This window comes from Drosophila mojavensis, unplaced genomic scaffold, assembly GCF_018153725.1.
Source record: "Drosophila mojavensis isolate 15081-1352.22 unplaced genomic scaffold, ASM1815372v1 contig_81, whole genome shotgun sequence".
NCBI lineage: Eukaryota > Metazoa > Arthropoda > Insecta > Diptera > Drosophilidae > Drosophila > Drosophila mojavensis.
In genome coordinates, this window is record NW_025318907.1 from 1,339,520 (window position 1) to 1,357,127 (window position 17,608).

The 17,608-nt window shown below is 35.3% G+C and overlaps 4 protein-coding genes across 4 annotated transcripts; 2 read left to right on the top strand and 2 right to left on the bottom strand.

Annotated features, from left to right (window-relative positions):
• The first annotated feature begins 4,749 nt into the window (after positions 1-4,749).
• Positions 4,750-5,370, top strand: LOC6580409 (gram-negative bacteria-binding protein 3). Its single transcript, XM_002006214.4, has one exon. It carries the CDS (start codon positions 4,765-4,767, stop codon positions 5,242-5,244), a length of 480 nt encoding a protein of 159 aa, XP_002006250.1. The 5' UTR covers positions 4,750-4,764; the 3' UTR covers positions 5,245-5,370.
• Positions 5,371-6,861: 1,491 nt separating this feature from the next.
• On the top strand, positions 6,862-7,598 carry LOC6580410 (gram-negative bacteria-binding protein 3). Its single transcript, XM_002006215.4, has one exon. The coding sequence runs from the start codon at positions 6,886-6,888 to the stop codon at positions 7,360-7,362; it is 477 nt and encodes a 158-aa protein (XP_002006251.2). The 5' UTR covers positions 6,862-6,885; the 3' UTR covers positions 7,363-7,598.
• A 5,815-nt stretch (positions 7,599-13,413) lies between these two features.
• Positions 13,414-14,641, bottom strand: LOC6580411. The gene is made up of 2 exons (XM_002006216.4): positions 14,346-14,641; positions 13,414-14,285 (listed from the first exon to the last, which is right to left on the bottom strand). Exons 1-2 carry the CDS (start codon positions 14,401-14,403, stop codon positions 13,492-13,494), a joined length of 852 nt encoding a protein of 283 aa, XP_002006252.2. The 5' UTR covers positions 14,404-14,641; the 3' UTR covers positions 13,414-13,491.
• Positions 14,642-16,670: 2,029 nt separating this feature from the next.
• On the bottom strand, positions 16,671-17,105 carry LOC26527295. Its single transcript, XM_015164198.3, has 2 exons — positions 16,970-17,105; positions 16,671-16,885 (listed from the first exon to the last, which is right to left on the bottom strand). The coding sequence occupies exons 1-2, from the start codon at positions 17,025-17,027 to the stop codon at positions 16,734-16,736; spliced, it is 210 nt and encodes a 69-aa protein (XP_015019684.1). The 5' UTR covers positions 17,028-17,105; the 3' UTR covers positions 16,671-16,733.
• Between the last annotated feature and the right edge of the window lie 503 nt (positions 17,106-17,608).

Sequence of the window (17,608 nt, forward strand, 5' to 3'; positions counted from 1 at the left end):
ATGGATGCTTAACAGCAGCCATTAGCAGCTTTGTCGAGTGGCATGTGCACATGTGTATATCGGCATGGCATGGCGTACACACCCACACACACACCCACACACATACACAGAGATGATACAACACAGCTATGCCATGACTTTGGTTACAACAATGGCAAAGTCCTTTTTGCCCAGTGGAAAACGGCGAGCGCACTTTATGAGCGGTGCATGCATAAAGTGCAGAGGCAACCACTGTGCCCGAGCTATGCCACCGCCACCCAGTGCTCATGTAGTGGTGTGGCATAAACCATCTCTTTTCCAATTTCCGGCAGTAGCTCAGGAAAACAGTAACAGCAACAGCAGCAGCAGCAGCCAAGTGAGTTGAGACCATTTAGCTGCATTGTATTTGTGTGTCCGCCTCGCCAGGGTGTATCGTGGAGCATAACTCACACAGCACATAATACACACTTACACACACACGCACAGTAAATGGCATCAGAAGCGCATTAATAATGTGCTCAGGCAATCGAAAATGAGTTCTGTGCGCCGTCGCTGCGAAAGCCATGGCCGCTGCCTTTTTTTTTTTTTTTTGCTGCCCAAAACAATGATAGTTAGCCGTAATCAGGAGCATAGTTACGCCGCCGGCCATATGCGGCATTCTAATGAACAGCAGCAGCAGCAACAGCATTTCAATCCTCTCAGCCCCTCCCCGCTGTAATCTTGTCAAGTAATTAATTTGTTCAATGACATCCTTAAGGTGTAAGCGAAACTATTTAAAGTTGATGACAACCGCGACGCAGATACTTGAAAACTCAAAAGTTACTACAAAGTGAAGGGGCATGCCAAGGTGTGTGGCGTGAGCGTGGGTGTGGGCGTGAGCGTGGGTGTGGGCGTGGGCATCGGACAGGTGTGAGTGCGTGGCTGTTGCTGCTGCTCGTGGGTTGACTCAAGAAACTTGTCATGCACGCTCGGCGAAGTGTGTATCCGGCGTACTGCGCAAAGACAGTCAAGACAAATAGCACGCACCGCAGCCAAACTCATGTGCGAGGGCTGACAGAAAAGTTCTTGAGTATTATTAATAGTTGACAAACTGATGCCGTTTAGCATTATTTATATTTTGTGAGTTGAATAGAATGCGAGTGCAATTGTATTTCAATTGATTCTTTATTCACATGCTAATGATTTTATTATCTACGTAAAAGCCATTGCTTGATGAGTTCATTTAGTTTCAGATTTAATCAAAAGTCAAGACTGCTCAAATAATCAGCAGAGGTGTTATAAATTTGTTTTTGCAGAATTTTGTTTTTTTTTCTTGTTTAATTCAAAGTAATATTTAAATTGAGTTGAATTTTTGAATTGAATGAATTTTATTTTTAGTTTATCCAATAAACTAAGAAATTCTAATTTTAATAAAATGAAATCAAAATCAAAAATAAAAATAATTTTAGAATTTAAGAACAAAAATAGTTAACTAAATTTTTTTTTTTTTTTTTTTAATAAATTTTAAATAAGTAATTTATTTAGAAATTTTAAAACAATAATAATTGTTTAAGATATAAATAAATATATATATAAATTATATTCCCTAATTAATTCATATTTATATTTAGTATTTAAATCTGATTAAAATGAACTCTCCTCAAATACCAACTTCAATTAATTTCGGTAACAGCCCTCGCTAAAAGGACTTTGCCTAAGCCCCAGAACTCAAAGTATCTGCTGCTCTGGCTGCGTGTGAAATCGGAAGTGGCTGCTGCTGCTGCTGTTGCTACTGCTCCTGCTTCTGCTGCTGCTTCTGCTTCTGCTGACTTAGTTGTAGTCGTCTCGAGTCCTTGGTCTCTCGGTCTGCTGGTCTCTGGGTCCGTCGGTTACTGGGTGGCTCGGTCGGTGTGTCGATGTCGGCGCTGGGCGACAGGTGCTTCCGCATTTGAATGTCAACGGAAACCGCAACGGTACAACTTAGATAAACGTTTGCTCTTTAAATATGTGCGCTGTCGCTGGAGCTGCCATTGAGCATAAACGAGCACGAGCCCCTCGCATGTAGGCATCTACACACACATCCACACACACACACACACACACACACACACTCACACATAAAGTACCTTTATTGAGCGGCAGTCACCATGTTTGAGCAACGGTACTCGCACTTATGTGTCAAGCGAGCTTGAGAGCCCCAGCAACATGGTGAAGTGGTTTTTGGCTTTGGCCATGGCTGTGGTTATGGACTGCGCCTGATTGGATGGCTCTTTGCTTAGCTTATTGCCAGCTCCAGAGGATGCCAACTTAAAGATAGCTACAATATTTGCACTCTAAAATTGATTATGCACATGGCAAGGTGGAGAAACTTTAATTATAGATAAAGTCACAGGCATTTGCCAAAGCGTTCTCTTTTTACCTTTTCAAGTCAATATGATGCAGATATTTAAATGTTTAAGAATTTATCTAAATTGCTTAATCGCAATATATAGAAAAATATCATACAAATAGAAAACAATTTTTACTTTTAAATAGAATTTGTGAGAAATTTGAGTAAATTATGAAGGCAAAAAGCAAATAATTTCTTTTAAAACATAATTTTACATGTTTTTTTTTTTCCAATATTTTGGCTCCACTTAAAATACACTTTAAATGTTTAATTTGCACAAGAGCAAAGTGACATTTTGACAACCGGATCGGGGTGTACAGATATTCAGTCGATAATTCGATTATATTTAAATCAATTTTCATTCAATTTAGACAATTTTCTCTACTAATTAAAATAAGCCCAACACAATCACCTGCCGTTTGCCAAAACCCAATAAAAACTAGGAAATAAAACAACAATTTAAGCAGCACGTTTAAAATTAAATACTCTTCCCTACTGATCCCAAAGTTTGATATTAAGTAAGGAAAGTGAACTTTGTGATAAAATTCTTTCTTAATTATTTTAATTTTTATAACATACATTTTTTAAATATGTTTTTTTTTTATATAATTAAAATTATTAATAAATAATTTTTTTAGATATAACAATATAACATTTTAATTTTAAGTTTATTTTAATTTGTATATTATTTATTTTTTAAATATATTTTTTATATAAATAAAATAATTAATAAATAATTTTTATAGAGATAACAGTACTATAGCATACACTTGTAAAATGAGGAAAGGATTATGATACAAAATAAATAAATAATAAGAAAAATAAAATATTAATTAAAAATAAATAAATATATGTTAGTAATTATATAATATATTATCACGAACATTTATTTCTACTACTTTCAAAACTCAGCTACCCTCTGCCAGAGTATCAGTAAACTCAAATGCTAAAATCAATTAACAATAAATGTGGACGATTAAATTCAATGTGTGGAACAGAGAGAAATTTTTCAACGTCACATAGAAAAACAGGCCACTTAATTAAGCCCGGCCTGGCCGGCAATGGCGCAGCAGAAGTAGCCAAACTCAACCCCAGGGCTAGAAGCCACATTTACACTGTCGAACATGGTCGAACGTGTTGGCAATGCCGTTGCCAATGCACCCATTTTAAGTGCGAAACAATGTAATTTCAGGGTAATCAGTCTGGGCTGGTTTAGAATTTAATGCCGGGCTCAAACTGAAGAATTTACTTTTTTCGGACGACGTCAATGAGGAACTACACAAATTTCCGGCTGTGCGCGCAAAGCCCATGGCCGGGGCATACTAAACGAGTGGGTTCACTCGATTCTCCACTTGGCCAGAAAAATGTCAGTTTACGATTTTCTATGCCATTTAAAATAAAATGAAAATTGCGCTCGTCCGAGCACTGGGGTGTGGCATAGTTTTAGGCGCTGGCCAGCGCGTGTTAACGTAAATAAATTACATGGCTACACACACACACACACACAGGCACACAGGCACACACACACACTGGGAGAGTGGAAGCGACAATCAAGTGGTCAGTGGCATGCAGCTTATAAATCAGCGCAAAGCGCAAAACGTTGCTGCCTTTTGGGGCACGGCTACGGCCATCGAGATAGATGGCCAGCAATGCGGGTCGACCCCCGGCGCCCGGGTCGGAGAAATTGACAGAGTCTGAGTTGGCAATGGATGAGCGAATGAATGAATAGATGGATGGATCGTCTGTATAAATGGTTAGCTATTTAGTTTCGGTTTGCTGCGGTTTGACTTTGTTTTCGCCTGCCAATGCATTGGTCCGACTCAGCTCCACCCATTTGCCGGGCATACACATAATGGCCCCGTTTGCCTTTAATGTTGGCCCAAATCGAATGCAGTAAACATACATACAATCCGAGCTCGCAATTAAAAATTAACTGGCAGCCTGGTTGGGTCGCTGACACAAAGCTGTTTAGCCGCTTTGTGGCAATTCGGCCACAAAATAATTATTTCAAGCTATTTTGTATATATACCCAGAATAATGACATTTTTAATATCAATCAGAAACAAAAGGAACTGAAATGAGATCGTATTTCTTTGCTTCTCTCTCTCTCTCTATCTCCCCACACGAGACTGGCTTAGCCAGAGCAATCACAGGTTAAAGATATAAATTCCCATGCCTGGACTATTGCTATGCATTTATTTAAATGGCTTTCTCTTGCATATTTTTTGGCTTGCTGCACTATTCACCGCCACCAGAGCCCCAAGCAATCAAGCGTCGCGACTCATGCCGCTGTCGTAGTGGGAAAAACACAGCTGCCCATTGAAGCAAACAAAAGCCCCAAGCCCCGGACGAAAATATTCTCTGAGCCTCGCGCACTACAAAAGCAAGAACCGCTCGCTGAGCTGAAGCCAGTTACCATGAGGGCAGCAACGTCGCGAGTCAAGCAGCTTATCTTACTACTCATCGTCTGTGGTACATTGGGCGACAGCCACGCCTACGAGGTGCCCCCGGTGACGGTCAAGGTGAACAGTCCAAAGGGTTTTGAGGTCTCCATACCCGATGGGCCGGGAATTTCACTGTTCGCCTTCCACGGCAAACTCAATGAGGAAATGGATGATCTGAGCGATCAGACGTGGGCCACTGATATCGTTACGCCGCGTAATGGCCGCTGGACTTATATTAATCGGCTGCAAAAGCTTCAGCCAGGCGATGTGCTCTACTACTGGGTGACTGTCCGATATAACGGTTTGGACCATCATGCGTATAACCAGAGGTACCAGGTAGGCCCAGACGATGTCAGAAGCCAAAATACGACGATTAATTTGACCAAAAGAGACGGAACCAATTCACAAATCATTATCAATGGGAATCCCACCATAAATATTTATGTTTCATAACTTTGAATAGGTTTCCAGACGTAGGCCAAAAAAATGTTAAATTCTAGCTTAGGAAATTTCAATGCTGTATTAAATTATTAATTGGTGAATATGAACAACAAAAATATGTACACAAAATTGTTAAATAATTTTGTTGTTGAATATAGAAATAAATAAATGATTAAATTTAAGCGAAGCAAAATAAAATCTAATCGTAAATACGAAAATGCTTTCGATCGAATGTATATTTATATAAACATTTATACTGCTAAAGTCAATATATGTATGTATATTCATCTGGTATTTACTCATCATTTGAATTAATTATAGATTTTGGAATGTTATGTTCTTACGTGTGAGCCCCACTCAGTGAGTTTCATTCAAAATCTTTTTTTCTTACTTTACTTTCTTAGCAGATTTCGCAATTCTGATTGGATTCACCAGGTTTGTCCGATCTTAATTAACATTTCAAGTCTGTTTGTTTGCATAATGATCTTTGATATGTTCTCGAATATTACAATGAACTAAACGTGACTAATGTGTCGTATTTCCCCAATTCTTAACATCTTAACTACTCATTAAAACTAACAACTAATAATTTTACAATTTACCATTGAATAGTCACCAAATTCAAGTTAATTACCGTTTTAAACTTATTACACTGAAGAAAAACTATAATACTAGTAAGCTTATCTGATTAAATGTTGTTACCTGAAGAGTAACATCATTTAAGCTGTCTCAACATTCTTTTAATAAATTCCAAAAGTGAATGAAACCCACTTTGAATAGACAAAAATATATATATTTAATTTAAGTATCTACATTGTATACATATATAATATAAAAAAAAAAAAAAAGGTTTAGCATATTTTCATCTAAGCAACATAATAAGAATCAAATCAATTATTAAACTTGATTATTTGGCATAATGTGAAACATATTAGATAGAAAAATTTTTATATAAAATACATAGATATCCAAATTCAAATCAAACAGAAACATTTTTTTGTTATATCTTATTTTTCTATTAAGTTTTTGACCCTCTAAACCAATTATCATAATAAATCATTTATCATATAAGAACCAACCACACTTCATCTCTAGCAAAAATGTCTTTATTACAGAGTCAACCCGAACTTTAGTTTTCAGGTCGTTAAATACGTCATACACGTCGCCTGGTTAGCTGACAATTCTGACATTTCTCAGAGGGCGGGTGTGGAAACATGCAGCCAAACACATGCTCATAAATACATGGCCAACATTCCTTGGGTCTTGGCAGCATTAACAACAGTAACCATTTAAGTAACTGCCGCAGTTGCTTGGAGACAGAGAAAGAGAGGGACAGATATAGAGAGAGATAGAAGAAGCGACTGCAGCTGTGCCAGAGATAGTTGTGGCCCAATGCGAGTAACTGGCACAAAGCAGATCGGCTCAAGCCGCACACATGAGACAGGAGCTGACTGTCTTAGCCAGTGCATGGCCACAAGTAAAAGCTTTAAGCTCTCGCTATGCAAGTATTTAAGCAAGTTATTTGAATGGCTTTGTGTTGCATATTTCTTGGCTTGCTCCCAAACAATAAAGCGTCTCGACTCGTGCCGAGGAAAAACGCAGTTTCGCGCACTACAAAAGCAAGAACCGCTCGCTGAGCTGAAGCCAGTTACCATGAGGGCATCAACGTCTCGAGTCAAGCAGCTTATCTTACTGCTCATCGTCTGTGGTACAATGGGCGACAGCCACGCCTACGAGGTGCCCCCGGTGACGGTCAAGGTGAACAGTCCAAAGGGTTTTGAGGTCTCCATACCCGATGGGCCGGGAATTTCACTGTTCGCCTTCCACGGCAAGCTCAATGAGGAAATGGTGGGTCTGAGTGATCAGACCTGGCCAACTACTGTAGTCACGCCACGTAATGGACGCTGGACCTATATTAATCGGCAGCAAAAGCTTGAGCCAGGCGATGTGGTCAATTACTGGGTGACTGTCCGATACAATGGCCTGGACTATCATGCTTATAACCAGAGCTTCCAGGTAGGCCCAAACGATGACAGAAACCAAAAAACTACCATCAATTTGCCCTCAAGAGATGGAGCCAAATCAGATATAATTATCAATGTAAATCGCAATATAAATATTTATGCTTGACAACTATACAAAATATCCAAGCCAAAAGAAATCAAATCAAGATTAGGAAGCTCTAGTTCTTTTTTAAAGTAATAATTATGAGAATATATAAGAAAAAATAATGAAAAATTCTTCAATTATTTTAATGGTGGAAGTAGAAATAAATGAGTGATTCAATATATCATATCCTCTTCGTTGTATTAAAAGTAAAGTGTATATACGCAAATGCTAATTAATAAAGGTTTTATAAATCTTTTTTTCTTGCGTGGCTCCAATTGGTCAGCATTTTTTTACAACTCTTTCCTGATTCTATCAAGTTTACTTGATTTTCATTAACATTGAATGATTCTTTCTTGTTTAGAAAATTTTTTATTATTAACGAATATATGTATATTTTTAGTATAAATCTGCATATCATTATATATTTATTTTTGCCACCAATTTCCTAATATTTAAAAAAAAAAACAATAATACGAATCGAAATTATTTCGAAAATTTACAATAAATTCCCTCCACTCACCTTATTTGATTGAAAACTGGTTGAAAATATTTGTGGCCATATTAAATATCTGAGTGTTGCCAATAACAACAACAAATTTCGGACTCTGCACATGTCAAACTCATTGCGCAATGCATTGTTTGCCAAAGTGCCATAAATCAAAGGAGCACTTTGTCACAGATACGCAAGTAAGTATCCGGGCCGTATAAATCATGTTGAAAAGTTCTCCGCATGCGTGTGAAATACTGTGCGAGTAATGGCTGCTTCAGAATTATACTAAAACAAACAAACAAATAAGAATGCCAACTGGATGTCGCCCTGCACAGAGGAGAGCTCGTATAGCTAAGCATATATAGGGACTTCAATCATAATTCACCATGCTTCAGTTATATTAACTGCATACGTCTAATATTACTAATTTAATTATTATAATAATGGAAATAGTATGAAATGATGGAAATAGTATGATATATTTGGAGTATGAATAGTATGGAAAGGTAGAAATAATATACATATAAAACAGTACGAAAAATTATAACTAGTAGCAAAGTATGAAATAATATGAATAAAATGAAATAGATGTGACATATGATATATACATATAATATAATACATATAATATAATATAGTGTGAAATAGTAAGGAATAGTATGGATAACGCAGAAATAAAATAGTAGCTAAATACGATATACAACACTCAAGAGTATGAAATTGTGTGAAATAACGAAGAAATAAAATAGTAGTAAAAAAGATTTATTTAATATGAAATAGTATGATTTTGTGTGATATAGTATAAAAACGAATCGATATCACAGAAATAAAATAGTAGTTAGTTAAATAGTTAAATACGATGTGCAACACAAAACAGTATGAAATTGTATTAAATAGTATGAAATATCATGGATAGTATAGTACTAAAACATGTTATAAGCCACAAAACAGTTGGCAATCCCACAAAAAACATTACTTACAATTTGCAGAGACATCTGGAATCTCCAAGCAATCAATATCCGTAACTGACCAAGTGTTATTTTTTCTAAATCTGGTTTTCCTCATTTTTACTCAGATGGGGGCTTCGTTCCGCATGCCAATTGCATTATTTACAGCTTCATAGCAAATTATAAAATCGGCTAATTTAAGAAACGGATTTTTCAATTTTGGTTTTTAATTAGTTCAAGCTGTATTTCAGTATTTATTTAACTAATATTTTAAATACATATTCTATTATTCTAAAATGCAGATTCATATATGCCATTGCTTCTCATTACAACTACTCTTTTTTTTTCATTTCTTTTTTCTTTTTTACCAACAACAATGAAGATTATACGTTTTTAATAATTAATTTCAAAGAAAGATTACTTACATTTATATAAAACTGATATAATATAATATAATATAAATTAAATTTATAAGAATTGTTGTATTGTATACAAATATTACGTATACGTAACTGCCTAAACCAAAATCAGTTTAAGGTCCTTATATTCAGAACGCTTCGATAGTTTTCCTCCTTATAGAATCCAAAGGTCTTGATTCCATTTTTTATACATTTTGATACCAAGGCATAAAAAACAATTATTATATGTAGATAGTACTCTAAACGAGTTTGTTTAGTTGAAATCAACAAAAATGAAAAAATTATTTGTTCACAAAGCAAACCTTAATTAGAAACCAGGCTTAAAGCTGTTTCGCTTAAAATACACTTAAATTAAAAAAAAAAAAAAAACATTTCTAAGAATATCTGCTACGACTATTTACAATAACTGCCGCAACTTTTGAATGCCTCTATACTTTAAATTGGCATAGAACACAAGAAAAGGTAAACAAAATGGAAAAAAACTAAGGGATATAAAAAAGAATAATGCACAAAACTATTCACGCAGGTAGTTCTGATATCTGAATCGAGCACATTGGCCTTTTGCTGGCAAATATACGAGTAAACAACTGCATAAAGGTTACTTTTGGCCCATTTAACTTTCACTTGAGGCAAACAAAAGCAGATAAAACTTTCTGCTTAGCCAGGGCAAGCACAATACAAAGTAACAAATCCATTCGACTTTTATCTGCACAAGTGTTTAGAAGTTTTTCTCGTCCTTTTTTCTTGTTTTGCTTGCTTCTTTTTTTTCATAGTCCAAAGTGCTGATATCTGTTGCTGCTTGAAGAAAAATGACAAATGGATATATCTTGTAATTATTGTTTGTTTATAAACTGAAGCTGAAATAACTACATCTACTCTTTTTATAGGATAATACGGCATGAGCGGAACTAGCTGAAGATTGTAAGTGCAAGTTAAAATTTTGCAAAATTTTTAATAAGCTAACATTTAAAATATATATGTTTACTTATTTATTTATGTATTTATTTATTTATGTATTTATGTATTTATTTATGTATTTATGTATTTATTTATTTATTTATTTATTTATTTATTTATTTATTTATTTATTTATTTATTTATTTATTTATTTATTTATTTATTTATTTATTTATTTATTTATTTATTTATTTATTCATTTATTTATTTATTTATTTATTTATTTATTTATTTCGACTGTATTCTAAATTGCCTAATTTTGTTCAAAAGGATCTTAATATATATTTTTATTGCTTCATCAGGATAAAGTAGAGGCTCAAGCGTAGTTGTAAAACTTTTATTCGAGTTGGTTTGCGTCTTCGCTAAACTCTGATCAAAATCTCTAATTGTCATTCTATGAGAAGGAGAGAGACAGAGAGCAAGATGATAGTGTTGCCTAATGTAGACCCTTGTATTGTGAGTGTTGTACGTGAGAGCGAGATGGCTGCTTACAACGTGATTGTTGATGGACGAAGAAAAATGGAATTGAAATTGTCACACTCGGTGAGCAGACTGATCAGCCAAAGCTTTGTTGGTCGTATATTAAAATCGGAAAGATGAACCAATTTATATATAGACTTATATATAATTGTTATCTTATTTAATTTTTAAATATTTCACATCTGTATAAATGTTTTTATTTGCTATACTAGTCTGCGTTGGTAACAAACACACCTTCACATGTAGTAAATATGAAATATATTAGAGCACTCTAAACATTTGTCTCCATTTCGAGCAATTTCTGAAAATTCGTTTACCTGAGAAAATGTCCTGGCCACAGCTAATTACAAGTTAAGGCCGACTCAGCTGCCAGGGTTCCATTAGTCGAGCGGCCTGTTCTATATGAGAAAGTAACTGCAGCTTGTCCGGTCTGCGCTTGACCCGTGTGCATGACCGCTTTTAGTGCGAGCACTTGAGTGTAGACAGCAAGGCGGCCAAAAAGAAAAGTACACAAAGCTGAGTAGACCTGATACATAGATATAGATATATAAAGTATATATGTATGTGTGTATATGGGGATGCCACATAATAGGCGTATTAATTAATGCCGGAATTTGCGCCAGCTGCATTCTTCACAGCTCATTTGAAGCAAATTAAGCATGTCGACCAAGAGGTAAAACTCATTTTAATTTTCGCATAGCCGACGGCTATTTCTCCAGATATATATATATATATATATATATATATATATATATATATATATATATATATATATATATATATATATATATATATATATATATATATGTGTATTTGTATTATGTATATATATACATTTTATATATATCATATTTTAGCTGTGAAATGGGAACAGCTAAGTGCCGCTGTCAGCAACATTTGCGAACTGTTCTCATTTTCTCATCTCGCGCCATGTGTGAGAGTTACAAAATGCAAGCTAGCTGCAAGTTTGTGTCACTTGTCACCCGCACACACACACACAAGGGAAGCCCTATTTAAAGCACCACACACACTTATGCTTCATTTAACTCCCACACACACACACGCACACGCACACAAAGCTTAAACACTTATACAGACCAGACACTTTGGACGCCATTTTGCACGTGGCAAGGCGTTAAAATGACTTGTGACAACTTTATGTGCAGCCCGCAGTTGTTGACGGATGCCCACCTCTCCAGCTGCCCCGCCCCGCCCCGCCCACTTCTCTGTGGTAAGAAAAATACAGTCACAAAATTATGTCATCAAGTTGCAAGCAGCTGAGGCATAAAATACGCTGCTTTAATTTTCCTGTTTGCACTGCAAAACTATAAAAATTTCATTCTCAAGTTTAATCTGGAAGTTACCACATCATATTTATAAGTCTCAGGAATTATGTTTAACCTGACAGCAAAGGAAATATTATCCTTAAAAGTCTTTAAAAGTCCCTTAGTATTAAACTATTTATTATATATTTGTATGATTTTAATTTGTGAAAATCTTGAAAAAAAAATATATATATTTATATATAAAGTCTAGATTAGTATTATCTCCCAACGCAAGTAGCTCTTTTAACATTTGAATGATACATGTTTGCTCTTGTCTAGAATTTAGAGATAAGTAAAATATTTTTCTTGTAATTTTTGTTGTCTTCCTACAAAGAAGGCTAACAACTACAGAGTACTCAAATTTCAACGTTCCAACTCGAGAATAGGAAGCCCCATGTTGGCGGTAAGCTCAAAGTGAAGCCACTGAAATAAGTCTGAAGTATGGCAAATTAATTATAAAAGATTCCGCCAAGTTAAATATTTTTCTCCAGTTAAGTTCAAAGTTGCGGAGACGCCCCATTGTAAAATAAGTTGCGACTAACTTGACTCACATTTGTCACACACACACACACACACACACACATCGTGCTGGCTGGAGTCAAGGGGTTAGAGAGTGAATGAATGGACCCACGACTCTACGTCTACAGGTGGCAATGGCAATGGCAGAGCTGCTGCTGCTGCTGCTGCTGCCTGCCTGCTGCTTGTCACTTGTGGAATTTGCGTAGCTGCGGGTAGCCTCCCCCCACCCCCAGGCACCGCCCTCAACTGATGTATGGCAGTTTGAAATTAGTAAGAGTGCAAAATGTAGGACGAACAGCGGGACACATGGCTCACATTTTTCAGACTCAACAGAAAAATTGTGCATAATGTGTATTACTTTATCATAGTATTCCAAATGTCATGGCTGAACTATATAGAGGAAGCATGGCGCGAAAAAGCTGATGGACCTTTTGCTGAAGGGCAGACAGGTTCTATATACTAACTGTTATTATACAATCTTAATTGTATATTTTTTAGAATGCGTTAGACATAAGAGAGTTAGCCTAGCTGGATTCAATCTGAAAATAGCTTAAATTTAATTATTTTTAATTTTATTTTGCTTTACTACCAAAATGCGGAGGAAGACGTCGCCGTAATGTATAAGTTATATATAATATAATATAATATAATCATAACTAAATGTTCTCTAAGGGGACTTTCATGTATTCATATTCATTATCAAAACAAAAGTACGAAAAGTCACGAAATCCCATACATCAAAGATCCCACTCGGAGTAGAGGTTTGCACTTATCTATCCAAATTCATTAGAATAATTCTCAGAAGAATCGTGCTTAAACAATAAACAGAACTGAATAGCAATTTGAGTATATATAAGTATCGTCTTCGTCTTCTTTAATGAATTGTCAGGAGGTACAATTAATTGCAAAAATTTTGATTAGGTCACCAGTAGAAATAGTTTTGGAATGCGCATTGAATTATTTATTTATGCAAATTGTATACATACATTTACTCATTCATTATAGTACAAGCTCTAGAAACGAAAATTGCCCAGATTGAATGCGAGATCTTTTTCGAATTGCCCCATTGCGTGGTTAATCTGCGTGGATATATTTTTTTGCAATTGAGACAAACTTGTTTGCAGATTTGCAACATCCTGTGCGGCATCCTCCTGGAGCTTCTTCCGGTTGTCGTACGAATAGCGATTGCCACTGAAGAGTCCACCATCGGCCTTGGCCATCACAGTGCCATCGGCCAGCTCGACAACAATGTTGCCGTTATCATACTGCAGCGTAGCTTGTTGGCCATTGATTTCGATTTGCTCCTTGGAATTAACGCTAGCGTCCTTGGCCGGGAAATCGTAGCTTTTGCCGGCGACTGTCAGCCGTAGTCCGCCATTGATAAGCTGACTCCGGTAGTTGTTGAAGGTCTGGACGCTACCCTCGCCGGTTTGAGATATGATCACTGTGCCGTCATTGATCAAATTCTGGCCACCCTTTTTTCCTTTAATTACAACATTACGGCCTACAAAAAAGTTGCCATCATCGCCGAAGGACGTGTCCTCGTCACTATCATCGGCGCTAGTCACAAGCGTCTGACCATTAGCTCCAACCAGGACCGTGCGCCCATCGGGACGCTTATAGATGCTGCCAGCCTCGTTTTGCAGCGCAACATTGCCGCCCCGATTGTACAGGACGTTGGGCACCGGCTGAGCCGGCTGAACCGGCTGAGCTGGCTGAGCTGGCTGCGAGTCCTCTGGCATCGTTGTGCCAGGAATCGACGTCTCCACTCCATTGCTACGATCCACAAAGCTTTTGGGTGGCAGTGCTGCAAAGAGGACGATCAGTCGCTGGTCTAAGAATAAATGAGCCCTTTAAAACTATTTACCGCTGGCCAAGCAAACAGCGAGTGCCGCTAGGCCGATCATCATGAGAAGGCGAGACATGTCGAATTGGTGCAACGGGTTGACTATATAAATGCAGTGCTAAACGCTCGCTTTTTATACGGCCGATCGATCGAGTATCAATTTCTGTGTATTCAGTAGTATATTCAATGTATTATTGAACGTGTGGGTAGATATCGCAGAGAGGTCGACGGTATGCAACCTCTGGGGAAAAAGCCAGAAACGATTATGACGAGTCGTTCCGCTTCTACACGATTTGTAATTCTCGATCGCTCTGAGATCGTCTAGAAACTGTTTCCCGACTTCGGCTCACGCCTCGCGAACGACCAAAAACGCTGAGTGCCAAAGCGAATCTGAGTGAAATACTCAAAAAAAAAAAAACGGTGTGCAAATTATCTAAACTGTCGCAAAAATTCATAAATTGGCGGATAATTGAGAGAGAGCGGCAAGAAAATATTAGAAAACAGTGAGAAAAATAAAAACAATTTAGATTTAAATGAATTATTACAATTTAATAGAAACAAAGCAAAATGAAAACAGAAAAAAATTAAATGATCGACTATTAAATGTCCTTTACCTAGAACAAAGCTAGTTTATTTATTTATATTTAAAATGAATAGAAAAAAATTAGTAAAATATATATATTTTTTAATGAAAATAATTTTAATAAAATAAGTTTTTAATTAATATTAACTGAATACATTCCTTATTATTTTTTCTCAAATTATTCATATTACTATTTAGACTATAAGTCTAATAAATATCTAAAGAAAAAAAATTTGTATAATATTTATATATATATATATATATATATATATAAACTTCACTTAATACAAATTTAAAATTTTTTTTTCAGTTATTCTAAATCATTTGCTATAAGTACAGAGTATTTCCAAGTCTGTTAATTTTTTATATATATTAAATTAAAGTCTTTAATTTTAACGGCAGCTAATTGAAGTGTGCACAAGATTATAATATGTGCTCTTCAATGTATATATGTTTGTATAATTCATCTTAGCTGATAGTAAATATATTTATATAAACGTATGTATACATATATGTATACCTGTCACAGGTAAAGCAAATAGCACTTGGGAAATCCCCTTCATGGCAAACATTTGCATTCGCACCTCAGAGAATACTTGTTTCTTTAAGCTTACCCGTACGTACTTAGGTCACAGGTTTATCGCTCTGGTGGGGAATACACACAAGAATTCCGATGGCTTATCAGCTTATGAGACAAAGAGAGCATAAGCGCAAATACACATGAATGCATATATGTATGTATGTACATATATACTTATCTATTTACTTTAATCGAACGCAAATAGTGTATTTAAACACGAATTATCAGTGCTGCTCGAGTGTCGTACTTCAAATGGCCTTCACATTGCTCATTAGCTATAAGCCATCATTCACAGCGAAGAAGTGAGGACTGCCTGTCTTAAACTGAATTAAATGATAATTTAAAAAAAGTTAAACTCTTAGCTAACAAGATTATAAATATAAATGTGTAGATAAATATTAAAGGGCTTAAATTTATTTCAAGTTTAAATAAAATATCAACAGAGCTCAAAGTTAAAGTCATATTAACATATATTATAATGTTTAGAGTATGTGCTTCATAACTTATATTCTATACAATATATATTTTCTTATAATACTAAGACTTAAAATTAATGATAATTGAATAATAAATTCTTAACATCGTAATTCATAATTCAAACAGTGGGGACCTGTGCTGTGGCTATGTGCCAATTTATGCACTCATTGAGATGTCAATTTCATTAGAAAAGTTCATCGAGATTAAACAATTAATTTCTCATAGCCTTTACTGCAGCTCAAGCGTGGGCGATTCCCCTTCGTGTGCGGGTGTATATGTTGTTTTATATATTAGAAAAAAGTAGAAAGTTCAGGGTATCTATTTTCTATCTTCCAGCTAGAACACACTTACTTGCCCAAGCTTATATATAAATTATGTAGCTGCGTGTATTCCATTACTGCTATGAGATTCCTATTACTTTTTAAATTAAATGTTTTTTTTTTTTAAATGATAAAGCCTATTTTCAACACCTTGTAAAAATTCTATTTGAATATAAATAAAATTGAAGAAATTTGTAGAAAAAATAAAATAAATTAAATAATAAAAAAATAAGAATATACAAACTCTGCAGAGATTGTTTATTTTTTATTGTTATTGTTGTTTTATTGTTATTGTTTTATTAGCTATGCTTCAGAGCTTTTTTGCATATTTATAAATAATTGAAGAATATTTAATAACAATCAGTTAAATGAAAATCGTGAAATTTAAATCACTTTCTCATAAGCAACTACAATATTTTTAATTTTTCATAATGCAGTCGTATGCTCATTCAATAGCGCCATTTGCCCCCGCCATTTGAGTGCTGATTATAGTATGTGGAATCGGTTGTCTGATCATGCCCGCCATTCCAGGCTGGACCGCCGCTGGGACCCTGGTTCGCAGACGGGCCCCAATTAAGTCCAAATGGCAGTCCGTTGACAGCTTAAACGAAAGATATAATGTGTAAATAAATATATATGTATGTACTCTGAAATATATATATAAACTTTATATAGGAAGACTTACCGCTGAGCAGTGCAACGAACAGAGAAAGCACGAAAATAAATTGATGAGTGTGCTGCATGGTCAAGGCAAGAAGTTCAAATGAATGAGTTTTAAGTAATACCACGCCTTTATATAAAAGTATTTCCAGAGAGGGCTACGACAACGTGCAGCAGAAGGGTAACATACAATGTCTTCGGGTAGACAATCAATCTATATGCATAAGGCGATTGCGGCTGTCTGTGCCCACTGATTATCGTGACCTTATTTGTTTACGTTTTACAATACCCTGCTCAGAATTGATCACAAGAGGGAGTATGGAAATTTAGAGACTGAAACAATAAATTCTCTTAAAACTCTGCAAAAAATTAAACTTCGTTTCAAATATGTTCTGATTGTGTATTTAATATGAATATTATGAGTATGATTATATAAAGTCATTATTAAATTTTAAACAATCTACAAATATGGCATTAATATTTGAGAAATATTTTATTTAATTATTCTCGTTCATTTATTTCTCAGCAGTAAGTTTTTCTATATAAAAATTAAATACAAGTAAAAAAAATTAAAGTAATAATTCCATTTCTTATTAGTATACTTTGATTGTATATATTTTTAAATATTTAAAAAATAAACTATGAAGCCTTATATAATTATACT

Bases quoted from the DNA above. Each gene is read 5' to 3' on its own strand.
- LOC6580411 (XM_002006216.4), bottom strand. From the start codon at position 14,403: ATGTCTCGCCTTCTCATGATGATCGGCCTAGCGGCACTCGCTGTTTGC. The intron at 14,286-14,345 runs GTAAATAGTTTT...TCCTCTTTGCAG, and splicing joins CGCTGTTTGCTTGGCCAGCG to CACTGCCACCCAAAAGCTTT.
- LOC6580410 (XM_002006215.4), top strand. From the start codon at position 6,886: ATGAGGGCATCAACGTCTCGAGTCAAGCAGCTTATCTTACTGCTCATC.
- LOC26527295 (XM_015164198.3), bottom strand. From the start codon at position 17,027: ATGCAGCACACTCATCAATTTATTTTCGTGCTTTCTCTGTTCGTTGCA. The intron at 16,886-16,969 runs GTAAGTCTTCCT...CTTTCGTTTAAG, and splicing joins GTTCGTTGCACTGCTCAGCG to CTGTCAACGGACTGCCATTT.
- LOC6580409 (XM_002006214.4), top strand. From the start codon at position 4,765: ATGAGGGCAGCAACGTCGCGAGTCAAGCAGCTTATCTTACTACTCATC.